General features: G+C 35.8%; 1 protein-coding gene across 5 annotated transcripts in view; it reads right to left on the reverse strand.

Moving 5' to 3' along the window:
* The window catches only part of PIGF (phosphatidylinositol glycan anchor biosynthesis class F), a 35,702-nt gene that overhangs the window by 6,868 nt on the left and 1,451 nt on the right, over positions 1-27,383 (reverse strand). For 2 of the 5 annotated variants that reach the window (XM_077915281.1, XM_077915282.1), the window contains exons 2-5: positions 26,696-26,944; positions 25,397-25,488; positions 23,839-23,955; positions 8,761-8,869 (exon numbers count right to left, since the gene is read on the reverse strand). In XM_077915281.1, the coding sequence (XP_077771407.1) occupies positions 8,761-8,869; positions 23,839-23,955; positions 25,397-25,488; positions 26,696-26,923 (546 nt within the window). In that variant the 5' untranslated portion in view covers positions 26,924-26,944. Of the gene's footprint in view, positions 1-8,760; positions 8,870-11,311; positions 11,471-12,538; positions 14,965-17,161; positions 17,242-23,838; positions 23,956-25,396; positions 25,489-26,695; positions 26,945-27,383 lie in introns of those variants that run through there. The other 3 variants (XR_013389466.1, XR_013389465.1, XM_077915283.1) reach the window with 3 other exon arrangements.

Consider the following 27,383-nt stretch of genomic DNA (forward strand, 5'->3'; position numbering starts at 1 on the left):
TAAGAACTATTCCCTGCCCTGGCAATCCTCTTTAATACATGCCATTTTTCACATGAAATATCTGAGGAGTATAAAGCTTACAAGAAAACCCTCAAAAGCCACACAACACAATGCATTATATCAACCATATGTACACTCACCTCAGAAATAGAAGCATAATTCCTGCTCCTCGCTGTCATTTTTCACCAACTTTAAGAAGCACCAGTACAAAAGCTGATTTTAAACTAACCACTCAGTAGATAATTTGTGTCATTTTTAATAGTCTCATATGAATGACTCCATTCATCAAAACTATTGAGCCCTTACTCTGAACCAAACAGTTAAGTTGAAACTTACTGAAAGATTACCTGATTTGGGATGTTTAAGAATAAATTCTTAAAAATATGTGCTGCGATATAATTACAAGTTTTGGAAGGGTATATGATGTCACAGATATCATAGGGAAACTGATCTGTCTGCAGATCAGGAAATCTAGAAACAGAACAACTCATAGTCATTAGGATTAGTGGCTTTTTCAGATAAAAAAAGGAAGCTAGCTCTAGGCAGCTAGTTCTAAATTTCTCACAAGGTACTTCTTAATGTTTATTGTGCTTACCACAAATGTGTGTTTCATGACAGATAGAATTCATCTTTCAAAGTTTGCTGACACTTCTACTGGCTTTAAATGATAATTTATATTTTCCTCTGTATCTGGTTGTAAGTGATGTGCTTGTCTAAATGTCCTAAAGCAAATCCATTGTCTGATGTGGGACTACATTATAGACAAATCTATTCATCCGGATACATTTCTCTGGTTGTAAACCTGCACCAACCCAGGTATACCCTACCACTCTCCTATGAACAAGAGCCCAGATTAAGGAAGAGCTATTTATCCAGAGGTATGTAGTGTAATCCTGGACTTTTTGTGAAAGTGACAATACTTGGTCAAAAGCATACAAATAAGTTAATCTGGTTAGCATTATTCTTTCTCACATGGAAGTCCTGCAAGCAGAGCATTATCAGCACGATTACTCTACAATGAATCCACTTTTTAAATACAAAACCATTTTCTGTCAGTTAAGTGTTATAGGCTTTTTCCCATGCTTAAAACATAAATCATATTCATGTAAATTAATATTTTATTTTGGTCTAAAACACTGTATATTACCTTTGATAACAGAAAAACCAATTAACCTAAAAACATACTACTTTTCAATACTTAAATCCATAATCTTAGTTTTATCCCTTGTTCTAGCAGTATTTCCAATGACCCTTATAACTTCTAGCTTCAATTTATGAAAGAATTGCCCATAGCATCTGTGGCTTTAGAAAATTAATATATATTTTTCACAAATATTAGATTTTTAACCTGATAAAACTAGAGAAAACAAAGATTTTAACATATAACGATGCCTTAATTATCTATTATGGAAATAGGTACAAGCACTTTTAAACAATTTTAAGTTGTTTTTAAAAAATCTCAATCAATTTTGTTTTTTGACTTTTCAGGCAATAAGTATACTCAGAAGAGATGTGACTAACTGGCTCAATTCCATTTGGAAATAGCATTAGTCAAGTCCAGAGTTTAGGGCAGTTGTGGGTTTTCTAGGCACAAAAGCTTTGCATATTAACTTCAAATTCTCTCCTACAAATGTATTAAATTTAATGGCCTAAAATACATACACCACCAGTGGTCATGGCATTGATATGAAATTCTTATGTGCGGATAGAAATGCAATACAATAGCTACTCAAGCTTTCCCAAAGTGATCTAAACCATGGTGAAAGAAAGGAAAAGGGAAAGGGGAGGGAAGGGGAGGGAAGGGGAGGGAAGGGGGGGAAGGGAGGGAGGGAGGCAAGGAAGGAAGGAAGGAAGGAAGGAAGGAAGGAAGGAAGGCAGGCAAGCTAGGTTTCAGAGTTCCCAGGAAGGGAGAGAATCAGGTTTGGTTCCTAAGACTTCCTCTTAGCCCAGTAATGTTGAGCAAGATGTGTACTCCTCTCCTCACACTTTGACTTTCCTATATGTAAAAAAGGGAATGAAACCCACCTTGTACTATGCTTGTTTGGATTAAGTTATCTGTGTGACAGTGCCAAGCACCATGCCTGGTATATACACAGAAAGATCTACACATTTTAATTTTCTTTCTATTGCCATCTAAAAGTCAGACAGAACTGAAAATTATGTGACATCCAAATACCCTAAATACCAAAGAAGAAAAAGATGAATTAAACAATTCACTCCACCAACTGAAGGACTTCTGGGCAGAGTAAATAAATATCATAAGGAGATAATCAATGTACTCTCTTAACACTTTGAGAACCCAAATGACGGGATTTACTTTTTTTTTGTAATACTAAAAATACAGTCATTAAACTACTTTTATAGGTCACAAATGCCTATAACATTAATTAAGCAGTGACTATGTGTCAGATTCTGAACTAAGTACTTTAGAAGGATTATGTTATTTAATCCTCGCTAGTGGCAGAGCCAGGATTTGAATCTAGTAATCTGAAGTTAGAGCTCTTAATCATCATGATATCTGTTTACCTAGTAATAAAACAAGTGGGTTTAAAAACTTTATGGTGGGACTCCTGGGTGGCTCAGGGATTGAGCATCTGTCTTTTGGCTCAGGGTCCTGGGATCAAGTCCCTCATCAGGCTCTCTGCAGGGAGCCTGCTTCTCCCTCTGCCTACGTCTCTGCCTCTCTCTCTGTCTCTCATGAATAAATAAAATATTTAAAAAATAAAAACCTTATGGCAAATTGCCTTTGCTCAGAATAACCAACAACATTTCTTAAACTTCTGTTGATTTTTATCAACATTAAATACTGGCCTATTTCTGATAAAGGAAAAGAATTAAGACATTTTTTCCAGATGAAAAGCTCATAACTATTCTATAAAACATTTAGAGCACATTAAATCTGAATCTTAATAATTATTATCAAATAATTAAATTCCAGTACTGTGTAATAAATATCTGCTATACTTACATTGAATATATGCTTTGTATGCAGTAAGAACTTAAATACTTTCTGATTAGCTATTTAGTTACAGCAAGTAATTATGATGTACAGAGGTTTTCCACAGTCAAAATGTTTATTTTTGTCAGTAACTATAAAACTATAAGCATTTTCTGGGAATGAAGAAGGCTGAGTTATAGGCAACTTAAATGTTTATTTTCTTGCTGATATTTAAAGGCAAATCATTAAGGCAGGGAAGAGAGATGTCTTGCAGATACTTTTTCTTAAAAAACAACAAAAATAACCAATAAGGGTTCTGGGTAGCCACCCTACCATATTCTCTTTAATCAAATCCTCTTGCTGCCTCCAATAAAGGAAAGGCTGCCTCCAACTATAAAGGTGTGCCTACTATCTTTTGTCACTTGTCATTACTTAAAACTATTTAAAATTCCTATTAGTAAATGAAAAAACTATTTTCACTGAGGTTATATATTTTCAATGGGCCTTTCTAGTCATTTGGTGATGAAATGATACAAAAAAATATAAATAAGCTTGAAATTGGTCAATACAGAACTCACATCATTATAAGTTTATGTTTGTCCTCTGGAACTTTATAGAAAGCCAGGTTTGAGTTCAGAGTAGAGAAAACTTAACTAATACATGTAAACGTTTGTGTGGGTTGCATGTCTGTTTTTAAAGAAGAAATACTTGCTTAACTAGATACTCTTGTTTTTCTGACTAGAATATAAACAGACTGGATCCCAATCCAGAAAAGCTTGCTTTATTACAAACGTATCATTTATCTGTGCAAGGAACAGAGAACTAAAATGTCCTCTTTATACACGTTATATTTTAGATAATATTAAGAAAATACAGTAGCCTCTCCTCATAAGATTTTGCTCTAGAAAAATCTCCATTTTGAGGTAATGCCATATTCCTTTCCCAGGATTATTGTTACTCTGACTGATTCTGTCAGTATCATGAGCCATACCGAGTACGGACTCTAGGTAATTAACTCATGAAAAACAGAACAAAACAAAACATCTTGTTTGTGGAAATTAAAAAGTGAAAGAAAACAGTGAAGCCTCATCATTTTCCCTAGTTCATCAGTAAATAACTGCTGAAAGAGAGGGGCAGGTGATTATTATATGAATAAAGATGATTATACATTAGTTCTATCATGCCACCAACAGCATGTATCATAATTTTAAAAGATTACAGTGAATAAGTAGGTCATTAACTAGGAACATTCTGAAAACAACAGTAAAGACAATTAAAGAACCAGTAATAACAGTCCAGTTGAATCAAACATTCTTAATGAAGACCAACACTTGTTACATAAATTAGATAGCTAGAAAATATTTTTTAAAAGTCCATAATTCAAATGGAAACTTCACATTAATTTTAAAAAGTGACCCCAACAATTTAGATCCAGCGTACCTCTCACTGTAAACAAGCACTGAGGTAGAAAAGTGCGAGTCAGTAGCTAAAAGCCTCAACAATCCAAAATGGATAAATGGATTGTAAATCATGAACACCTATATTTTCTAGGCAAGCCTAAACCCAGATTTGGTTACATATAATCCCCATAATTCAGTTCCTACTTCTACATAGTCTTATAAACTTATGATTTAGACAAGTGCAAAATATCAAACATTTACACTCTAAAACATTCCACCTGTATACAAACTGACACGTTAATCACACATTACCTTACCAACTCATTAGAGCCAATGGCCCACGGTGCTTTATATACCAATACTTTGTATTTAGACTTAATTGTATGTATCTGAAAGTAATGAATTTAATGATTCTAAAAGTCCTGCTCCAATTTAGAAATCACTGACACTCTTAAATGACATTAAGTTTCATAAGATGGTAACTTGAGTACAAATGAATCTCCATCTCCCAGTGATCACGGAGATGGCCAAAGAAATACAAAAGAAACCTTTATCAGTACTAAAACCTTGAGAAGGATACCAGTGACACCCCAAACCTCTAGGGATTTCTGTAATATACAGTAGATGAATATAACAGGGAAGGGCAAACCCACCAGACTTACTGAATGTAAAAGAACAACTTGTCTATCTAGAAGACATAACTGCTAATAGAAAGCACAAAGAATGGACTTTAAAAGTAGGCACTCAGGGGCAAGACACAGAATCTGGATCCTTAAAAAGTCTTTGGAAAGTGAGGTACATATCAAAGATTTAACCCAGCTATTATCTAGGAATTATACCAGAGAAAACTAGACAAATATGCAAAGATGCATATTTACATATTATAATCACCATAATTAATAATAGTAAATCAATAATTGTGAAACTAAATCTAAATGTTCATTGATAAGAAATTGATACACGATTTTACCCAAATAATGGAGTATTACTTTTATGTAAATTTTCACTGACAAGGAATCAGCTCCATAATATACTGCTGAAAGGAAAAAAAAGATTAAAAATGACATATATACATCACTCTTCATCAAGGATATGCAAATCAAAACTACAAAGAGATGTCTTCATACCTGTCATCATGGCTAAAGTCAATACACAGGAAACAATAGGAGTCAGCAAGGATGTGGAGAGAAAGGAATCCTTGTGCAGGGTTGGTGGGAATGCAAAGTGGCGCAGCCAATGGAAAACAGTATCAAGGTTCCCCCCAAATTAAAAACAGATTATCCTATAATCCAGGAATCACACTACTGGATATTTATCCAAAAATACAAAAACACTAATTCAAAGGGATACATACATCCCTATGTTTATAGCAGCATTATTTACAATAGCCAAATTATGGAAGCAGCCCAAGTGTCCGTCGACAAATGAATAGCAAGGAAGATGTAGTATATAATACAACAGAATATTATTCAGCCATAAGAAGAATGAAATCTTGCTCTTTGCAACAGCATGGATGGAGCTAGAGAGTATAATGCTAAGTGAAATAAGTCAGAGGAAGACAAATACCTTATGATTTCACTCATATGTGGAATTTAAGAAAAACAAAGGAAAAAAAGGAGAAAGACAATCCAAGAAACACACTCTTAATGATAGAGAACAAACTGATGTACCAGAGAGGAGAGGATGGGGGGGATGAGAGAAATAGGGGATGGTAATTAAAGAGTACACTTACTATGATGAAAAAAAAGTTTTTAAATGTGCATCAAGCAATTCTACTTTAAGAATTTATCTTAAGGAAATGATAGTACTATTTTCCAAAAACTTATAAGTAAGAATGTTATTTATAATTTAAGATAGTGGGGACACCTGGGTAGCTCAGTGGTTGAGCATCTGCCTTCAGCTCAGGGTGTGATCCTGGGGTCCGAGATCAAGTCCCACATTGGGCTCCCTGCAGGAAGCCTGCTTCTCCTTCTGCCTGTGTCTCTGCCTCTGTGTGTCTCTCATGAATAAATAAATAAATTTTAAAAAATAATTTAAGATAATGGCTAACATTTCTTGCAAGTGATCTCAATTAGTCCTCACAACTACCACTAATACCTCCATTTTACAGTTAACTTGTTCAATCCCATAAAAAATGGAAAAGCTGGGATCTGAATAACATATACTACACATCTAGCAGAAACAAGATCATAGAGGCCTTATAAGCTATGCCAAAGGGCTCGAGCTTTATTCAAGGCAAGTAGTGAAGAAGCCACTGGCAGATTTTAAGCAGGAGAAATGACAGGATCAGGGGTGTATTTTGGTATGTAAATAAATAGTTTATAGGGAGGACATAGATGAGACACACTTATACAAGTTACAGAATTAAATGTAAATGGGGAGAAGACAGATCCAAGAGATTAAACACACACACACACACACACACACACACACACACAACAACAACAACAACAACAAACTAGAAACAAAAGGGCCAGTGACCAGTTCGACCTAGGCTGTCAAGAAGGGAGTATATCAAGGATGACTCGTAGGTCTCTGACTCAAGCAAATGGGTAGATGATAGCGCTACTTACATTGCAGAGAAACAGCTGAATTTTAAGCATGTTAAGTTGAAGGTGCCTCCAGAGGAACACCCTGCTGCATTGATGACTCTGGGTCACATCCCAGCAGGAGATAAAGATTTAGGATTCAGTAGCCATATTTTAGTTGTAATTGTGGCCAATGGAGGAGGTCATGCAGGGAAAGTGAGAGAACAAAGATGTCAGAAACCAAGGGAATGCTCCTGTTTCAGGAAGAGGTGATCCAAAAGAAGCTCACAGGGAGACTGAGAAGGAGAAATCGAATAGTAGAAAGAAAAGCAGTGGACGCCGCTGTTGCAGAAAGTTAATAAAAGAGTTTGAAGCAGGGAAAGTGTGTGTTTCCAGTGAGTTAATGGTCAGAGAAGCCTTGATAGTAAGGTCTAAAAAGTCTGTCTTTGATTTAACAATAAAGTGACTGTGGACAGGGTGGTTTAAAAAAAAAAAAAGACACATATATTATACTTATGCACATGAAGAAGGAACTGCACAAATTATCACCAAAATACAAATGAAAAGAGGGTTGCCTCTGGGCGGTTGGGTATTTGACAATTTTTACTTATAATTCCTTATAATTATTAATGATGCTTAAATTTTCTAAATAAATATGTACTGGCTTTGTAATAGAAAAACCATTCTCTTTTTTTTAAAATTTTTATTTATTTATGATAGTCACACAGAGAGAGAGAGAGAGAGAGAGAGAGAGAGGCAGAGACATAGGCAGAGGGAGAAGCAGGCTCCATGCACCGGGAGCCCGACGTAGGATTCGATCCCGGGTCTCCAGGATCGCGCCCTGGGCCAGAGGCAGGCACCAAACCGCTGCGCCACCCAGGGATCCCTGAAAAACCATTCTCTTTGCGTTGAAAAAAAGAAAGTATATTTAGTTTTTAATACTACAATTCCCTTGGGAGAAATTATCTTGAGAAAATTATTGGAAAATCCATGAAAATACAGATTCAAAGGTGTTTACCTCAGCACTGTCCATAATAGTGAAATACTGGCAATAACCTAAATGATCAGTAGTGAATCTGTTAAATAAATTTGGGGATAACTATATAACAGCATGCTTGGAAGCCATTAAAAATGAAGACAAAGATATATTCATTACTAGCTCAGTGACCTTGGAAATATTATATATCCTCCAGGAATCAATTTCCTCATCCGTAAAATGGGAATAAAAAGAACAGTTACCTCATAGTGCTTTATCTAGCTTATTAACTATATCCTATTGTAATCAGAAACAACCTGATGTTCATGAGCTTCCTCCAAAATCACGTACTCCTATTTCAAAACCTACTTTGCTACATGCTTTTAAAAAATACTTCAAAATCAACATTTAACTTGGCCATAAATCAAATTAAGAAGATATGAATCTAAGACCACAAAGGAAGGACACCTGGGTGGCTCAGCGATCCAGTCCCACATCAGGCTCCCTGCGATGCTTCTCCCTCTGCCTGTGTCTCTGCCTCTCTCTGTGTCTCTCATGAATGAATAAATAAATCTTGAAAAAAAAAAAAGACCACAAAGGCAGTGAGTATCAAAGTTGAAAACAGGAAATTCCTGTAACTTCTACCTCGTTTTTTAAAAGCTTCCGTAAGTATTCACAAACTAAGCTTATTTATTCACCTGTACATGTAGATAACATAATGCCTGGAAGAGACAGAACGGGGGCTGATCCGGCTGCCTATGGGCCAATAAGAAATCGCCTACATCCCTACATGACAGAGGGAACTGGCATTCCTACTTAAGTGAACAACAATACAATTTATACAGACGTACTGGTTAGCTTCAACAGTTTTACCACCACTGTACATTTATTGTGTTGCTTTAAGCAGCTGAAACCAACCTGCCATGGTCTTTCCCAATCAAGTGGAATAGGAAAGGCTCCAAGCCACGTTCCTATAAAGCTAGAAATTGTAGTGATCTGAAGACTGTTCTCCCAAATGGATGTAACTCTGCAAAACACAAATAAGTAAATCACCAGTGGTATAGATCTTCGCTGCTAAAGAATCAAACAGTAATGCCAATTAACATTACACATGTATGTTTTGTTCATTTAACGATCATCTCAAATTGACATTATATTTACCCTGAACTATTAATAAGATGATATAAATGTTTTCCAGTTGGAAAGGTAATATGTGCACATGGTCAAAGTCAAACAGCAGGAAGGAGCATTTGCAACAAAAGTCAAGTCTTCCTCCCACCTTTATCAGCTCTGGTTCCTCTCCCCAGCAATAGAGTACATATCCTTCCAGAAATATTTTATGCATGCACAAATATGTTTCAAATGATATATGCATGCATGTACACATCCTTTATCAAAACTCAAATGCATCGTTATATACCCAGTTTTGCTATTTTGTTTCCCCTTGGTAACAGCTATACTAGTATTCCATGGCATGAAGGGACCATCACTTATTCAACTGGTCCTTTCTATGTCACATTTCATTTAAACAAATCAACACTATTTATTTGGTGGGGGATGAGTAGAGAACAAGAAACAGAAGATTTCAAAAGATCCAGTAATTTCGCCTACCATTCTTAACTATACATCTTGGAGTATAAAGGTGAAAAGACATAATACTGCCATTCTCTGAGTAGGTCTTGCTTTCAGCCTGCCCCTCAGAGTGTGGCCACTCAGCCATGTGGAGCATGAGTCTGGTTACAGTCGAGTAAAACCCCACCACAATGCAGTAAGTAGGATTCCAAATATATGGCTGTTTAAAATGCAAGGTTGAGTCATTACAAAGTTTATGAAAAATAGTTTCTTCCAGCTAGCATGAGAATAACTGAAGACATCTGTTTTGTTAGAGGATTTCTTTCATTAGAAACCATCCATTACACACAAAATATACACTGAATTAAAGTAGCCCCAAATGACAAGTCCGTTTATAAGCCAATCCCTATGTCATTTGTCCCTCTTGTGACTTTTCCTCCCTCACCCTACACAAGATAAGAGCTTTAGCTCTTGAAATGGATTGAAAATCAGGAGTGGAAGAAGGCTGGAGCCAATCTCCATAGATCCAAATTCATGTTATTTGCTGGGCAACTGTTATCATTCTTTTTTATTTTATAGAACACCTAAAAATGCAAGTCAATTCCTTCAGCTAAGCACTCAAGACAGAGGTCTGTCCCAACCTTGGAGGGGAAAAAACTGATGAGTTGATTGTAAAGAGGGAACTATACTGTTCAGGCAATTTAAAGGATCGTCTAGGGTTAATTTTTGACCATCTGTGGCTAATGTTGGCTAGTTTTTGCACAACACATAACTCCTCTATGTTGCAATACATTAAAGTGATGTGCCTAAAGACATAAAGTCTGGAAGAGGCTGAGGGTAAGGTTTAGTCTCTGCTGGGAGGGGTTTACTTCTTCCATTTTATGGGAGAGGAAGTTCCCCCAGAACTGAAAGGATAGGTGGCATTTGGGCTTGACCGACCTGGAGAAAAACCTGCTCTGCAGGTAGAAAGAACAGAAGTGAAATTGGTTGAGGCTGAGTGGAAGAATGGGAACTAAAGCTGGAAAAGTAGGTTAGAGTTAGGATATTTAAAAATAACACCTTCATTGAGTACAGTGAAAACCTGCCTCAGATAACCCTTTCAAAGCCATACAATTCACTCACTTAAAGTGCACAATTCAATGTTTTTAAGTATATTTAGAGTTGTGCAACCATCATCCCAAAGCGACGCTCTTACCCGGTAGCAGTCACTGCCCATTTCCACTCTGGCCAGCCCTGGGCTGAGGACAGCCATTAATCTACTTTCTAGCTCTATAGTTTGCCTTTTCTGAACATTTCATACACATAGAATCATACAACATGTGGTCTTTTGTGACTGGCTTCTTTCACTTAGCATAATGTTTGCAAGATCCATCCATTTTGCAGCATACTTCCTTCTTTTTTATTGTCATACAAAAATAATGTTTTGTTGTGTGGATATATCACACTGATTTTTTTCCATGCATCAGTTCCTGGGACATTTGAGTTGTTTTGACTTTTTGGCTACTATGCATAATGCTGCTATAAATATTCATGTGCAAGTTTTGTGTAGACATATGTCCCCTTTTTGGGGGGGATATACGAAGAAATGGAATCACTAGGTCATATGATAACTATGCTTAACCTTTTAAAGAAAGGAACTGCCAGACTGTTTTCCAAAGCAGCTAAGCCATCTTATACTGCCACTCAAAATGTGTGAGAGTTCCAATTTCTCCCCACTCTTGCTAATACTTGTTATTAATGATCACAGCCATCTTAGTGGGTGTGAAGCAGTAGCCCATTGTCATAGATTTAGGGCTAGGATTTTAGAAAAACCTGAAAAGTCACGCTAATGGACCCACTGAAGGTTTTAAATCAAGGCAGATATGATCAGAGCTATGTTTCAACAAGGGTTACATACATGGCTTATCTAAGTTCCAAGTTCCTTGGGGTAAGGGGCAAGATCCATGGCTTCACGTTTTTCATTTTTATAGCACACTGAGGCCATCTGTTACAAAACGTGCAAACATGCAAGCGGTTGTCCTCTATTTTGTTTCATGCATCCAAGGAGGTTTATGATCTGCCACATAATAAATATAGGAAAAAATGGAACAAGGACCTAGTTTTAAAAATAGAAAAACTCTGCAGCCTATTTTTGTAAAAATGAAATTTTATATTCATCAAAATCATAATACGGATAAACACCTTCAAGGTCCCAGATTGCACCTAGAGTATAATATCTACTACCAAGCCCTCCCTGAGTCCCTCTGCACTCCTGATTTCTGCTCCCCAGGCAGACATTGTAAACTCTTCACCATTTCTTCTGTGTAGCTCAAGACGTAAAGGACATAAAGACTTTTCAAGACGTAGTTACTCCCTGCTTTCTACACCGGAAAAAGAGGACTTAGTACGATTTTCCCCCAAGCCTCCCATGCCCACACACTCATTTCTCCATGACTCACCATCCCCTCCTCAATGGTAATATCTTCTCCTCGCTGCTCAATCAACAGCATAGTATCTACATCATTATGGTTATGAAAATGTTCATCGCAGCTGAACCACACAAACCAGTCACATTCCTTTTCTTACTGTAAATTTTTTATTTTCTTTGGATATTAAGAACTGCCTCTGTTTTATCCTCCATTTACTAATGTACCTGTCACTCAACCATCCTTAAATATTCCAAAGAAACTAAACATCATCTCTAAATACTTGTGTGCTCTATTCTCCTTCCTTTTTGGAGGCAACTCACCTGCTCCCAGCTGGACTGGTTGCTCTCTAAGCCTGAGCAAAGCTATCGTCCTGTAAGCTTCCTACACCATCATCCCATGAATTCCTTTTGCCTCAATCACTTTTGGGTCTCCTGCTGCCTGGATTCCAAGATTTTCTTGTACTTTGCTTGCTTGCTTCCGTCTTCCTCCCTTCCTCCCTTCCTCTCTCTTTTCTTTTTCTTTCTTTCCTCCTTTCTAAGTAACTCCTTCAGTAGATTCCTGAGAAAGAATAAAATAGATTTTACAGACTATTTAAAGTCTAAATAGGACTTTACTGTAATCATTGGAAATCATTTTGCCTCAGAATTTTGAAGGCATTGCTTCCCTGGCTCCCAGAACTCTCTAGGTAAGATGTTCCCCCCCACCACTGCCCTCTCTGGTAGCCTTTAGAATTTCTCTTTATTCTTGGTTAACTAAAATTTCACAATCGGTTTGTCTTTGAATGGGTGTCTTTTCAGCCACGACGCTGGAAACCCATGGACCTTTTTTTTTTTTTTTTTTTTTTTTTTTACTTATTTATGATAGGCACACAGTGAGAGAGAGAGAGAGAGGCAGAGACACAGGCAGAGGGAGAAGCAGGCTCCATGCACCGGCAGCCCGACGTGGGATTCAATCCCGGATCTCCAGGATCGCGCCCTGGGCCAAAGGCAGGTGCCAAACCGCTGTGCCACCCAGGGATCCCCCATGGACCTTCTTAATCTACAATGTCAAGTCTTTTGGTTCTTGACATTTTCTTCTTAAAGACTTATAAAGATTTGCTTTCTCTGCCCAGATCCCTTAAGAATTTTGTTTTTCTTACTCTTTTGCTGGAAATACTACCATTTGGAATTAACCCTCTGTTTTGTTTTGGGTTTTTTTTAACCCATTTTTGAACCCATTTTCTGTATTTTTGCCTTTTGTTTGACTAAGGGAACTTTTTAATTTTGTCTCTATGTCTGTTGAATTTTTTCTCATATTTTTTCACTTTCAAGAGCTTTCTCGTTGTCTGAATATTCCTTTTGACTACTTCCTGTTCCTGTTTAATGGATATAAAACAAAAGACATTTTAAAAAATTATCTTCTGGTTTTTATATCTTTGTTTCCACAGAGTTTTTTGTTTTCATTTCTGCATTTCACTTTAGAGGTGTTCCTGAAATGCCCACTGACTGTTCATTTCTCATCCTACCTTAAAAGTAAAATACTTTATATGAAATGTTCAGAAAAGGCAAATCTAAAGATATAGAAAGTATTTTAGTGGCTGCCTGGGAGGGGGGTGAGGGGGTGTGCAAGGGTGGGTAGGAGGGGGACTGCTAATGGGCAGAGTTTCTTTTTGGCATGGTAAGATGTTCTAAAATTAGATTGTGGTGATGGTTACAAAGCTGTGTCTATACTTAAAAAACACTGACTTGTATACTTTATATGGGTGGGTTTTATGGTATGAAGTATCTCAATAAAGGTATGTTTAAAAAAAAAACAACAAAAAAGTGAAACACTAAACAGATGATTAGATGTTCACTATGTATGAGTAGCACAATTCAACTGGCGGGCTTCACTGTACCAGGGACTGAATAGGAAAGCTGACTTTTAGAGAAGCCCCAAATTGTCAGTATCTTTAAGTTTTTCTTTGCTGCCATTTTTTTCCCTGAAAGAAGTATTTCTATACCCTCTCTAAATAGCATAAGCCTACCTGTCAGTATTCTGGGCCAAGCAAGGGAAAAGGACTCGGAAGAAGGTGAGAAATCATCATTCAATACATAGAGTTTCATTTAATCCTTATTCTGTGAAGGGATTGTACTAAACAGGGACACCCGGGTGGCTCAGCAGTTGAGCATCTGCCATTGCCCCAGGGTCTGATCCTGGAGTCCTGGGATTGAGTCCTACATCAGGCTCCCTGCACAGAGCCTGCTTCTCCCTCTGCCTGTGTCTCTGCCTCTCTCTCTCTTTGTCTCTCGTTGTCTCTCATGAATAAATGAACAAAATCTTTAAAAAAAAAAGATTGTACTAAACAGGCTCAGGATCTGGGGATAGCCAGAGTAGTTGGGGATACGGTTGTATCTTCTCCATCTTCCCTTCCCCCGCTTTGTAACTTCTATTGCTTATTTTTGTAAGTTTATATTCTGTCCTCTGTAATCCTAATTTACAACCAGTTTTTTAATGCAGTGAGTCTCCTTAATGTGCAAACTGCACAATTCCTGCATTTGGGGAAGTGGTCTTCCATCGTACTTTGAATTACCTTCTGTTTTGTTATTTTATGGACACTAACTGGTCTTAAGCTCGTCTCCTTTGTTCTCTCCATTTATCATTTCTTTTCTAACTGCCTTACTCTTCCCTACCCCCTCATTTGTTTTGACTGTTTCAAACCTTTCTTCCAAGCTAGAACTTGATTTTCTAGCTTATCTGTTTCTAATTTGTGACCTGTGGTGGTGTGGTTTGGATTCATTTTATTTAATTAATTCTGTAATGTCCTTCACTTCATTTTTTTCATCATCTTATCTTTTGAGCTTTTATTCAATTTATGCTCTCAGTAACATTCTTCTATGATAAACTGTGTAGAGTTTGTTTTTGTTCCTTGGGTAGTATTTTCTTCCAGGCTGGATTCTTTCGTCTTCCACATGCCTTTTTCTTATTATTCTATAATGTGTTTTTAGGGTTGCCATGCAATTTCTTTTCATCTTGCTCACACTTCTCATGAACAGACGCCCCATACTATGTGTTTGCTCAATACAATGAATGAATTATCTTTAAAACTGTCCTCCCATCTTAACTAGCACCAATTTTTCTTGTCTTGAAGCTTCTTGAGGACTTCTACCCAGTTTTCTGTAACCTGAGGCAGAAGAAAAGAAGGGAGGTAGGGAGGCAGGATAAGGGAAATGCAATCCTTGCAATTTAATCCATCATATTCTGCTAAAATTAATAAATGGTTCGACAGATCAAAGTTTCAAAAATTTCTGACCAAAGTTTATGCATCCCATTAGAAATCAGAGGAAGCTATAGCGGTAGCAGTCTGCCCCCATGGCAGCCGCCCTCATAGCCCTCATAAACTGATAAAAGGTAGGGCAGCTCCGCTGGCTCAGTGGTTTAGTGTCGCCTTCAGCCCAGGGTGTGATCCTGGAGACCTGGGATCGAGTCCCACATCGGGCTCCCTGCACGGAGCCTGCTTCTCCCTCAGCCTGTGTCTCTGCCTCTGCCTCTATCTTTCTCTCTCTCTGTGGCTCTCATGAATAAATAAAATCTTAAAAAAAAAAAAAAAAACCTGATAAAAAGTAAATAGCCCTGATTGGGATTTAGGGAAACAGGCACTCTATTGGTCAGTAAATTCATATTCTTCAAATCAGAACTTTGGTTTGGCAGGCACTGTCAACTTCTTTTGATTTAGAAATTCTACCCCAGGAATCTAGTCTATAGAAACTGTTGTACAAGTATATAAAATTATATGGTACAAAGATGTTTATAATGTCATTATTTATAATCCTGAATATTTGAAAATTATCTTCAATAGGAAATGAAATAAACCATGGTACATGGAATGCTTGCCCAACGCTCATCTATCTCATCCCTGATGATCAGACTAATTACATCATAGTGATCCCACTCTCTCCCAGTGATAAGCTTAGGGTGATCAAAGGGAGAGGAGCTACTGCCATCTCACTAACAGCCAGAGGATAAGATCCAGGGCAATCAGTGAGAAGCACATCTGTATCTTGGCTATCTAGCTCTATCTCTGCTATGTCAGATAATCTGTTTCCTGATTGTTCAAACCAATGTAAATGGAAGTATTCTTACTTAAGGATGAAAATATATACTAAGGACATTATGTAAAAAGAGGTAGATTACATCCACATACAGTTAGAAATGGTCCTATTAAGTTAAAAAAAAAGTTATAAAGCAGTGATAGTATAACCATTTTTGTTTTTAAATTGTGAATATGTGATAACGTGTGGACAAACTTAGACTAAAATCTGTCGGTAATGGTTGTTTCTTTGATAGGATTACTAGGATCTTTAACTTTCTATATTTTCCTATTATTTGAGTTTTTATAATATATACTCTTCTGTAATAAACAAGATAAAAAATAAATTATATTAACTAACTTATAGCAGCAGTGAAGTTGGTTTATTCCCCTTTACTAAGTTCCCATAATAAAGTCATTCAAATTCTATGGTTTGGGGCTAATTTTTTCATAGTTAAAGAATGTATGTATACACATAGTCAAGAAGGCTGAGAATAAAATAAATGGCTCCTTGCTCTGTGGACAAACTTAAAAAGTTAAAAAGTAACTAAAATATTACAGATCAGGATGCCCGGGTAGCCCAGTGGTTGAGCACTTGCCTTTGGCTCAGGTTGTGATCCCAGGGTCCTGGGATCAAGTCCCTGCATCAGGCTCCCCACAGGGAGCCTGCTTCTCCCTCTGCCTATGTCTCTGCCTCTCTCTGTATGTCTCTCATGAATAAATAAAATATTTTAAAAAATAAAAACATAAAAATTTAAAAAATAAAATATCACAGATCAATCTTCATGACAATGAGCTCCAAGTAACAGTCTATATTATTTGCCTCCACTGGAACTCATCATGTCAAACATTAATTGAAATAAATAGACCATGTTGAATGCCTACTATGTGCCAGACACTGTATCAGGTGCCTGGGGTAGCTAAGGGTGAGCACTGTGGCTTAGACAGGCTGTCATCAAAACAGTGCTTCTTTAGATGGAACTGATCTTTTTAGCTATTTAGCTCTTCATACAGAATGGACCCCACACAACAACAACTGGTGGCTAAAGATATTTTACAGAATTTCCCTCCCCTACGGAATTAATATTAAAACTAGTGCCTCTTTGCCACTAAATTTTTATGCCCTTATCAAGGCTAATTATCTATTTTTTGCAATGTATTAATTTTTGGTCATTCATTATCTTTTTATTCTTAAATGTCTACAGTGGTTTTTTTTTCCAATATAAAATTGATTTCCAAAGATGACCAAAAATGCCTGCTGTCTTTTTCTACACAAACAGTTCTTACTTACTTGGCAAGATAACCACAAGTTCAGGAACCTCTCTCCAGAAATTCAAGTTTTTCAGTTCACCAAAAGTGGTCAAATTCTGACTTAAAACATGCAACAAACATTGTAAAATAACAGTAAGGCAACAAACTGATTTCTACTAGTACACATTGATTATATTTAGTAATAAATACCAAATAGAAGTTGACAGAAGTAAAGAAACCAAAATATTTTTCTACCTTCAAATTTCTTTAAAATAGAATTCCTTTGTATTTTTTTTCATCTAGAATAACTTCACACATACCTTAAGAAAAAGTATTGTTAAAACAGTATCATTTATGTCATTTATGTAAGTATTAAATCTCAATGGTATCAGAAATGGTCCTTTACTCTTGGGATATAATTCTTACACGGTTCTCATGATCAAAGCTTATGTTTCTCAGTCTTTATCTGGTTATCATCTACTCAATATTAAACATGCAAATAGTACTTATTTTGCATAAAGTAGTCTAAAACATTTATACTGATTCCATACTGAGAGCGATGCCAGCCCAATTCAAAGCTGGCCTGTTGATTCTGAACATTTTAGTCATATTTCAATCATACTAAAACAAAACAAAAAACTCTTCCATGTTTTATATGCTAAGAACAGGGTAAATGATAAAAATATTTAAAGCTCTAAAATCTCCAGCCAATAAAGTATTTTATGCACTTTTAATGAATTAGAACTACAGCACAAGAATTTCAAATCAGAACTTTAATTTCTGTTGTAAGTAATTATTGGGTAGAAAGAAAAATGTATTATTCTTGTTAGTAATAACCTCCCTAAATAATAATGGAATTCTCTGAAACCAAAGTTGTGACTCAATGTAAATAATGCTAACTGTATATTGAGACAATTCTGAAATAATATACAAGTTGTTTTTGTGGGTATTTCATATTATCAATGCAGAACCTCCAGATCTTTGCATTTTTAAAATATTTTTGCCTAACACTGAACATTTAAGAAGGCCAACTCTAACATTAAACAAATTAATCTATTGAATTAACTGTTCCCTAACTCTTTCAAAAGTTGACGTGCTTTTTATGCTAAATTCTTAAAGTGTGATAAAAATACTAGGGCAGAAAGGGAACTATCGCTAAGGGATGGTAGAGACACGAAGACTTAAGTTGCCCTCCTATGACAAAGCTCAAATTAATGTTACATTAAACCAAATGAAAAAACTTCCTCATTTCTCCATGGTTGTCCATGCCCTGTACTTCTAGGTCTGCTACCTAAACCAACATGGGTACTAAGACAAATGGCAGACAGGATTGGAAGTATGAAATATAAAATGCTCACTGCCGTTTGTTAATCTATTCAACAAGCATCTCTTAAGCATTTGCTATTTGATTTCACTTAACTCCCTCAGTTCTCATAATAACACTGCAAAGTGCATATCAGTATTATCTTAACAGTATTACCTATGAGGATCTCTGAAGTTAAATAGCTTGTCTAAGATCATTTGGTCACTAAGTAGTGGAGAGAGGGCAGGAACCCATTTTCGGATCCTTGGTTAGTGTGGTCTTCCAAAACCTTCTGTACCATCAAATGATCTGCATTCAAGCCCCAATTCTACTGCTTACTGGCTGGCTACTTGAGGGCTTGGGCAAATCACTTAACCTGTCAGCTTTCTAGTATCTTCACCTAGAAAATGATGAAAATTGGGGATCCAATTTAGTGCCTGCCTTCGGCCCAGGGCATGATCCTGGAGTCCCAGGATCGAGTCCCACGTTAGGCTCCCTGAATCGAGCCTGCTTCTCCCTCTGCCTGAATCTCTGCCTCTGTGTGTGTGTGTGTGTGTGTGTCTCATGAATAAATAAATAAAATCTTTAAAAAAAAGAAAGAAAACAATGAAAATAGGAGTATATCACTAGACTGCTGTAAGAATTAAATGCTATAAGACACTTGAAAGTGCTGTAAAAGTTGTTACTTTTGCATATTACTATTTCATGTCCTGCCCTCTGGAATGTTAACTGTTTCGTATTACAAATTGATTATTTTTAGTTACAGAACTCCAGCAACTGAGCTATTATCTTGTAAGCTAGAAATTTTCGAAGGATATTTTTGCAGCCTACCAAAGTTTAGGTGGCATCAGAGAAATCTAACAACTTCTTGATACAGGCCTAACTTTCTATATTCCCCAAATAAGTTAAATATTGGCAAAACCTAACCCATTATAATTTTCATTTTGACTAAGTAGTATATATACTAATAGGACTTAAATTTCAAAAGACACCCAAGGGTAGTTGGTGGAAAGTCTTCTAAGCTGGCCTGCTAGCATCTCAGACCCCCTCCCCGGAGACAACCAATATTTTTTATCAGTTTCTCATGTATTCTTCCAAAGGTATACAGGTATATATATTCTCTTCTGCCCAATTTTTACATAAATGGTAGCATTCTACACACATTTCTTCACTTTCCTTTTTTCCACTTAACAGCATATAAGTAATTAAAGAATTGGTTAGGTGGTTGTTTTTTATAGCCTCATTAAATTTAACTTAATCCTCCCCTTGTTAAAGGACATTTAAGCTGTTTTCAAAGCTACAATGAATAATCTTACACATTCAATATTTTGTAGGTATTAAAATATATCTAGTGCATAAAATCCTGGAAGTGGGACTGCTAGGTCAAAGATGTGTATTTTTAATTATTATAGATATTACCAAACTGCCCTTCACAGAGCTTGAACCAATTTATATTCCCATTGGCACTTAACTCCCCAAACCTTTAACACTATGTATTATGAAACACAGATTTTGTCAGTCTGCTAGCTGGAAAATGGTATTCCCCTTCCTATTAATTTTAGTTTTACTTTGTTATAGATCTTTCTGAGAAGGGATACAGTGCAGATAGGTACAAAAACAAGGTGACAACAAATTAACTCTGCAAATCTCAAAATATTCAAGTCAAATTTTATAATAAATTTTTAAAGAGCTCTTTTTAACCCAGCAGAAAATAATAGGCATTACTGCAAGGTATATTGTTCAGGCTAAATGCAAAAATAGGGTTAAAGCAGAATCAGAAAACATATACATATTCAATTTGTGGTAAGTTACTAAAAGAAATTAAGGATAGTTTCTCTGTTTCCCTTGAGTTTTTAAGTTTGTATTTTTTTAAATTTAAAAATATTAGGGATTTTTATATATAGTCAACACTGCTATAATGCTTGTTTTTGAATATGCAAATTTGTTACAATTTGACTGAAATATTAGGGAACAACAGGAGCAACTTCCTCTGTGAGAAACACTATGTGAACAAATAAAAACTGCACCCAATAGCATCAAGCAGTGTATGCATCTACAAAGCATGCACATCCTTCAAACATCTACCAGATAATGACAACAGGGTGGTACTGACATAAGGATAGGCATATAGGTCAATGGAAAAACACTAAAGATCATGTGTTTATGATCAAGTGATTTTTGACAAGGGTGCCAAAATTACTCAAAGGTGATTTTTTCAACAAATGGTGCTGGGACATCAGGTGAGCCACATGCAAAGAATGAAGGTAGATCCTTCCTTCATACCATATATGAAACCTAATACAAAATAGACCAAAGACCCAAGTGTAAAACCTAAAACTGTAAAACTCTTAAAAGAAAACATAAGAGTAAATCTTTATGACTTTGGATTTGGCAATGGTTTCTTAGATAGGATCCTAATACATGCATAAGCAACAAAAGACAAAGACTGATGAATTAGATTTCATCAAAATTAAAATCTTTTGTCCTTCAAAGGACACACTGAAGAAAGTGAAAAGACAACCCACAGAAAGAAAAAAAATGTGCAAATCATGTATATGATATGATTTATATCTATAATAAGTAAAGAACTCTTACAACTTAATAGTAAAAAAGACAAACCCAATTAAAAAATGACCAAAGGATCTGAATAAATATTTCTCCAAGGAAAATACACAATTACCAACAGGCACATGAAAAGATGCTTGACACCATTAGTCCGTAGGGAAACACAAATTAAAAACACAAGGAGATAACAAACCACACCCATTAGGATGGTGATAATCAAAAAGCCAGATAATAATGACTGTTGGCAAGAACACAGGATGACTGGAACCCTCATACATTGCTGTGGGAATGTAAAATGGTGCGGCAACCTTGAAAAACAGTCTGGTAAGTTCCTCAAACAATTAAACAAGTAACAATAAGATCCAGCAATTCCACTCCTAGGCATATACTCAAAAAATAAATAAATAAAAGCATTATGTCCATACAAAAACCTATATACAAATGTTTACAGCTGCTTAGTCATAACAGCAAGAAGTAGAAACAACCCAGATGTCCATCACTTGATGAACGGATAAAAAAATGTGGTACAGAGTCACCCAATGGAATGTTCCTCAGCCATACAAAGGAATGAACTACTGCATAGATGAACCTTGAAAATATTATGGTTAAGTGAAAGAAGCCAATCACAAAAGATCACATATACATGATAACATTTTTATGAAATGTTCAGAACAGGCAATCTATAGAAACAGTAAAGAGATTAGTGGTTGCTTAGGACTAGGGGAGAAGGGATAAGGAAGTGATAGCTAAAGAATATGGGGTTTCTTTTTTGAGATGATGAAAATGTTCCAAACTTGACTGTGATGGTGGCGGACAATTTTTGTGAGTATACTTGAAACCACTGAATTGTACCCTTTAAATAAGCCAAGTGTATGGTATTTGAATTATATCTCAATACTACTTAAAAAAGTCCATCTCCCTGGGTTGCTGGAAGGGAGGTAGGCCAGGGGGATGGGCTAAATGGGTGATGGGCATTAAAGAGGGCACTCGTGATTGAGCACTAGGTGCTGTATGTAAGTGATGAATCACTAAATTCTACTCCTGAAACTAGTATTACACTGTATGACTTCAAATAAAAACTTGAAACATAAAAAAACAAAAACAAAAGAAAACAAACCAAGCCCCAACTCTCAGCTCCCTTAGCTTCCTTCACGTGTATGAGTCACGCCTTCCACATCTGGTCCTTAATATCAGATCTCCAACAACCCTCTGTTACCACTTCATAATAAGTTATGAGCGGCAAACTCTTCCCACACTACTTCCAAAAACAGATTTCAGGTTTTTTTCCAAGGAAAAGGACCATATTCATTATGTTTTTCAATTTCTTACCTATTTAACATGTATAAAACTGTACTACCATTTTAATTAAGTTCCCATCTTTTCTATGTTACGGTCAAGGTTTTTGAGTGTTATCCTATCTTTCCTAGAGGCTCTGTATTTTTTATTGACTAATTTTGCATAGAGCAGGGATTTCTAGAAATGCATATACCATACTATGGCAGAATTGCAGAATCAGATTATATATATATACCATTATCAGAAACACAGTTTAAAGCTTGATAAATCACCAAGCCAAACCTATAACGTTTCAACTGGTTTTCACTGCTTAAAAATCTCAAACTAAAATGCTAAAAGAAATGAATGCCATTAGGGATACTATGGTAACAATGTAGGAAAAAGTTTTCAGTGATTACACTTTTGCTTTCTAGAGACATTTATCAACACTGTAAGATGGTTCTGAAGGGAAACGATATTCATTTCGAAAGGAAAGAGTCAGTAATTTATAGAGCCTAGCTACTAGCCAGCATGCATCCTCTGTACTACTTGGGCTGTTCCCTTCCAAATCACAACAAAATGCCACTTTCATTTCAGTTTCTTTGGCTTCATTCATAGGGATGTCTTTCCCTTTCCCCTTCATCTCACCAAGTCTCACATTCCTGATCCAAATCCTTTATAGATCATTGCCCACTCCAGCTCATTCGTTAGCGGTTTCCTGCCCCTCTAAGTTCCAACAACACTTACTATCTGATTTACACAATTTTAATCTCATAGTTTGTCCATTTTATTTTTATCCCTTTGAACATATAACTTCTCAGGGAGAGAATCATGGCTAACACTTCAGAATGCACACAAAGCTTGCACAGCATGGAGCCGAGTAAGAGCTCTAGACGTTTTTTGCTACTGGGTGATAAAAAGGACAAAATCACCAGCATCAAATAACCTCCAGCTTTCTTAGATACAATTTAACCATTTTTTTTCTGATATGAACCATTTCAATGCCTTTCAAGAAGCTAAAATTTTAACTTAGCTGTGCTGAATTTATTTATGGCTGCTAAGGAAATAAAATCCTGTAAAACTTGCACTCAGATGTTTTACCACAAAAGAGGCTAAACAAGAAATTATAGTTGTCACCAAGCATTTTTAGATTGTAGACTTCAATTCTACCTTATAAGATGTATGGAAGCAATTTTATCTGCAAAAATTTTATCACAGTAACAAATCATCCCTGAAAAGTGGTTTTCAAGGCCTTTTTTGAAAGCAGAAACCTTTTTTTTTTTTTTCCAAACAAAAGGCTAAATGGAATCCTACCATACAGAAGAATACCAGAGCTGATCTTGCTAAAGTAGAAGGAGAAGTCTCTAGTTCTACCTGCTTGAGTCCCCCTCAAATGCATACAACCCATTCCCTACCCCCAGTCCCCAACTGCAGTGGGTCCCTAAGGCATCCCTTAGAACCACAGAGTCTTGAAAATTACTCTCAGAATAATCAGAAAGCTGCCATGGGTAGGAAAACACTACATTAATTTTCTAAAATTTCAAACATCACTAAAATATAAAATTAAAACTTACCCATTTCTACTGAATACTCTTAGCCATGCTTTGATGTTTGGTCCTAACAAACACAAACACGGTACAGTAGTAAAAGTAGACAAAATAACTGCAAATAAAAATGTTTCCAACACCAACCTAGGGGGAAAAAATTAGCAATTTTTAAAAAAGCATTAAAGGCATGTACACACATAATCTTGGTTAAATAGATTTAACATAAAAACATTTTCATATACTTTACTTTGAAAGGTAACATGCATCCTACTAAAATGATAACTACAAAAAAATTTTACTACCAAAAATATAAGCTATAAAAAACAATCTAGCAAATATCTGGCTTTAATGACAGAGTTCAGAAGTGTTAAATACCCTCTGATCCATATGAGACTCTCCACTGCAAGAAACTCCATTTTTAGATAATTAACTTTCTTTCTGAATAGTCTCTGGAAATTTCTCTGCAACCACTGTTTTAACTCTAGCTTATACTGGAGACACTTGGAAAGCTAGAGAAACTAAATATTGAGGGGCTGCACCCCTAGAGTTTCTGAGGCCTGAGAATTCACTTTTGATAAAATGCTGATGCTGCTAGTTTTAGAACCATTGTGCAAGATATTCATTCCATTCTAAAATGGATTAAATAAAACCATTACAAAGGTCTTGTCCTCCCCTCTCTAGAAAAGAACTACCTGTTAATTTAGTATGTGTACGTATATAATTGTGTAAATATGTATAAAACTACATACATAGCTATATGTGTCACATCACTTGTTTCACTGTGATCTTAATCACTGCTAAATGAAGTTTCTCAATTTATGATGAACACTGTATTAAAAATATTCATGAATTAAAAAAAATATTCATGAATTTAGGTTTTTTAAAAAAAAAACCGGTCAGCTTTGAAAAAGTGTTGAGTTAAATTTAAATTTTGCCTTTAAACTATCAACATTAGGTTATAAATAATTAAAAACAGGAATCTATTGACTTTTTTTAACAGGTTTTATTTATTTATTCATGAGAGACACAGAGAGAGAGAGAGAGAGAGAGAGAGGCAGAGGGAGAAGCAGGCTCCCTGTGGTGTGAGCCCCATGCAGGACTCAATTCCAGGAACCCAGGATAACCACTGAGCCACTCAGGAGTCCCTCTATTGACTTTTGTTAAGACAAAATATTTTCAAGCACTTAGTTACTATTTGTAACTAATTTATACATATTATTATAAGTAAGTTCCCTTAGAGATTCTAGGGGCCACACATTTATTGGTATAGTTTCTCATCTACCTACCCGCCCCCCCTTCCACATGCAATGGGGTAATAGAAGGCTAGGTAATAGGAGTAGTTAATGAACTGAGTTATTCTTATTATTAACTAATAATAATTAAGAATTCAGTTACTCTTAATATTGCTAAGAAGTAATGTTAAAAGTGTATCATTACTAAGAAAGGGCAATGATGTCAGTATCCTTCGTGATCCAGTAATTAAACACACCATGGTTCTTCTTTCACCCCCAACAAAATCAGTGCTTTGTTTAATAAACAAGTGTTTTAAAATATAATCGCCTTAAGGTAAAAATTTCAGACTTACTCTATGAGTGGTGCTCCATATAGAACAAAAATTACATGAAAGAAGAAACATGACATAAGAAAGTAGATACAGCATTTCAAAAATCTGGTTACCTAAAAAAGAAATGAGAACGATCTGAAGACTCAAGACAATGCCTAGAGGACACCAAATGCTTCCACTTTATCTACAAATACAACTTATTCCCATGCGTGAAACAGTTGAACATTCTTTACTTCAGGCAGCCTGACATCAGATCCCATTTCCTGTGCAGTCAGGTATGCAGTCCTCCAGACAGCTCCATAAAACAACCTACAAGTCACAAACCATCCCCCATATTCCACCCACCCAATCAGCACTAGAATCAAAAACCATTTCTGTTTCTACGGTATGTATTGAGTATGTTACTACTCAGTATTTAGAAAATATTTTACCAACAACAGAATGCTATGATACAAAAAACACACAGTTCTTATTATGTGACACAGGACATTTTTGCAACAAATAAATGCTATACTTTTTTTTTCATTAAAAACAAAATCCCTAAGAAAACTGTACCCAAAAAAGCACTATACTAAATAATTCCCCAAATTATATTCATGTGATTATATGATGCACATGAAAAAAAGACCTGAATGTCTGCAAGTCAGTGCAGGACCTACTTGATTTGGAGCTTAAGAAGATCTAATTATAAAACACAGAGTGAGCTTTTTAATCATAGGGCAATAAATGTGTTCTAAATTACCTAAGAGAGCTTACACATAGTATTACATAATGTTAAGTGAGGACTCTATTAATTTAAAGTAATAGCCAAGTGTTCTACAATAGTGAATATTTCAAAAAACAGATTTGATATCTGAAAACTTTAACACCGTTTAGTCAAGGAAGGCCATGTTCAAAACAAAGCTACCACAGAGGCTTATCTTGTAATTTTTTAAAAACCCATTAAGTTTCTTTCAGAAATGGAAAAAAATAAATGAAGATAAACTGAAATGTCTTATAAAGTAAACTTTATAAAGATATGATTGCTACATCATGTATTTATCTTCAATGGTGACCTAAGACATGACTATCTAGGTTCATAATGCTCTAATATCCACCAAAGACCTAATTCCACAACTGATGCATGACAAGGATCTATCCAAACATTGTGGGCAACCTTCCAGCAATGACAGGCTACTGATTTGAGAAAAAAAAAAAAAAATATCAGGTTCTCTTTACTCACTGTAAATAACTACATGAGTACTTGACTTATACTCTATTCTTTTATTCAAAGAAACACCACCTCTATCTAAAAATCAATTACCAAGAAATAAGCCTTACCTTGTATGATATTGAACTTCTTTTAGAGGATGCATTTGGTTTCACTATTAAATATAACACTAGATTGACGGCAGTTACAAAAACAGAACAGATGCACAACCATGTCAAGTGTGTTTCCAATATTGAGAAATTCTCCAAGAAGAACGATGGAATGCAGATGCTTAGGATAATTGAAAATATGCACAAAAGATGGGTATACAGTAGTCTCTTGATATCAGTATCTTTCATGGTGTTTTCTCAAGGCGCTATCTAATGAAAAACAAATTAAGAGCATATCCAATAATGATTTTTTTCCATTGTCTAAATGCTCCAACGCCTAAAAGTAAGCATGAACAAATCAATTTTCTATGCGCAATAATTACGAGTTTCAGAATATGGGAAGATGCATACATATAAATATACATATAGACTAGTTTGGCTCAAAAAGGTCTTAGAACCTAAAAAGGCCAAACTTAGTAATTTCTTAAATATTTGTAACCAGTTTCTGTAAAAGGGTCATGTACTAAGACCAATTAAGGGATTCGTTTCCTTTTCTTTTTCGTTCTCTTTTTTGTCGAAATCACAACGGTGAAAACAAACACGCAGAGATTAATGATTTGCTCTGGTTGGAAATATAAGCTATGCGTTCTCCGATCCATGGATACACTCTGACTAAACTGCTTTTTTTTCTTCTTTGTAACCACTAGGG

Source organism: Canis aureus, chromosome 11 (genome assembly GCF_053574225.1).
Source record: "Canis aureus isolate CA01 chromosome 11, VMU_Caureus_v.1.0, whole genome shotgun sequence".
Lineage (NCBI taxonomy): Eukaryota > Metazoa > Chordata > Mammalia > Carnivora > Canidae > Canis > Canis aureus.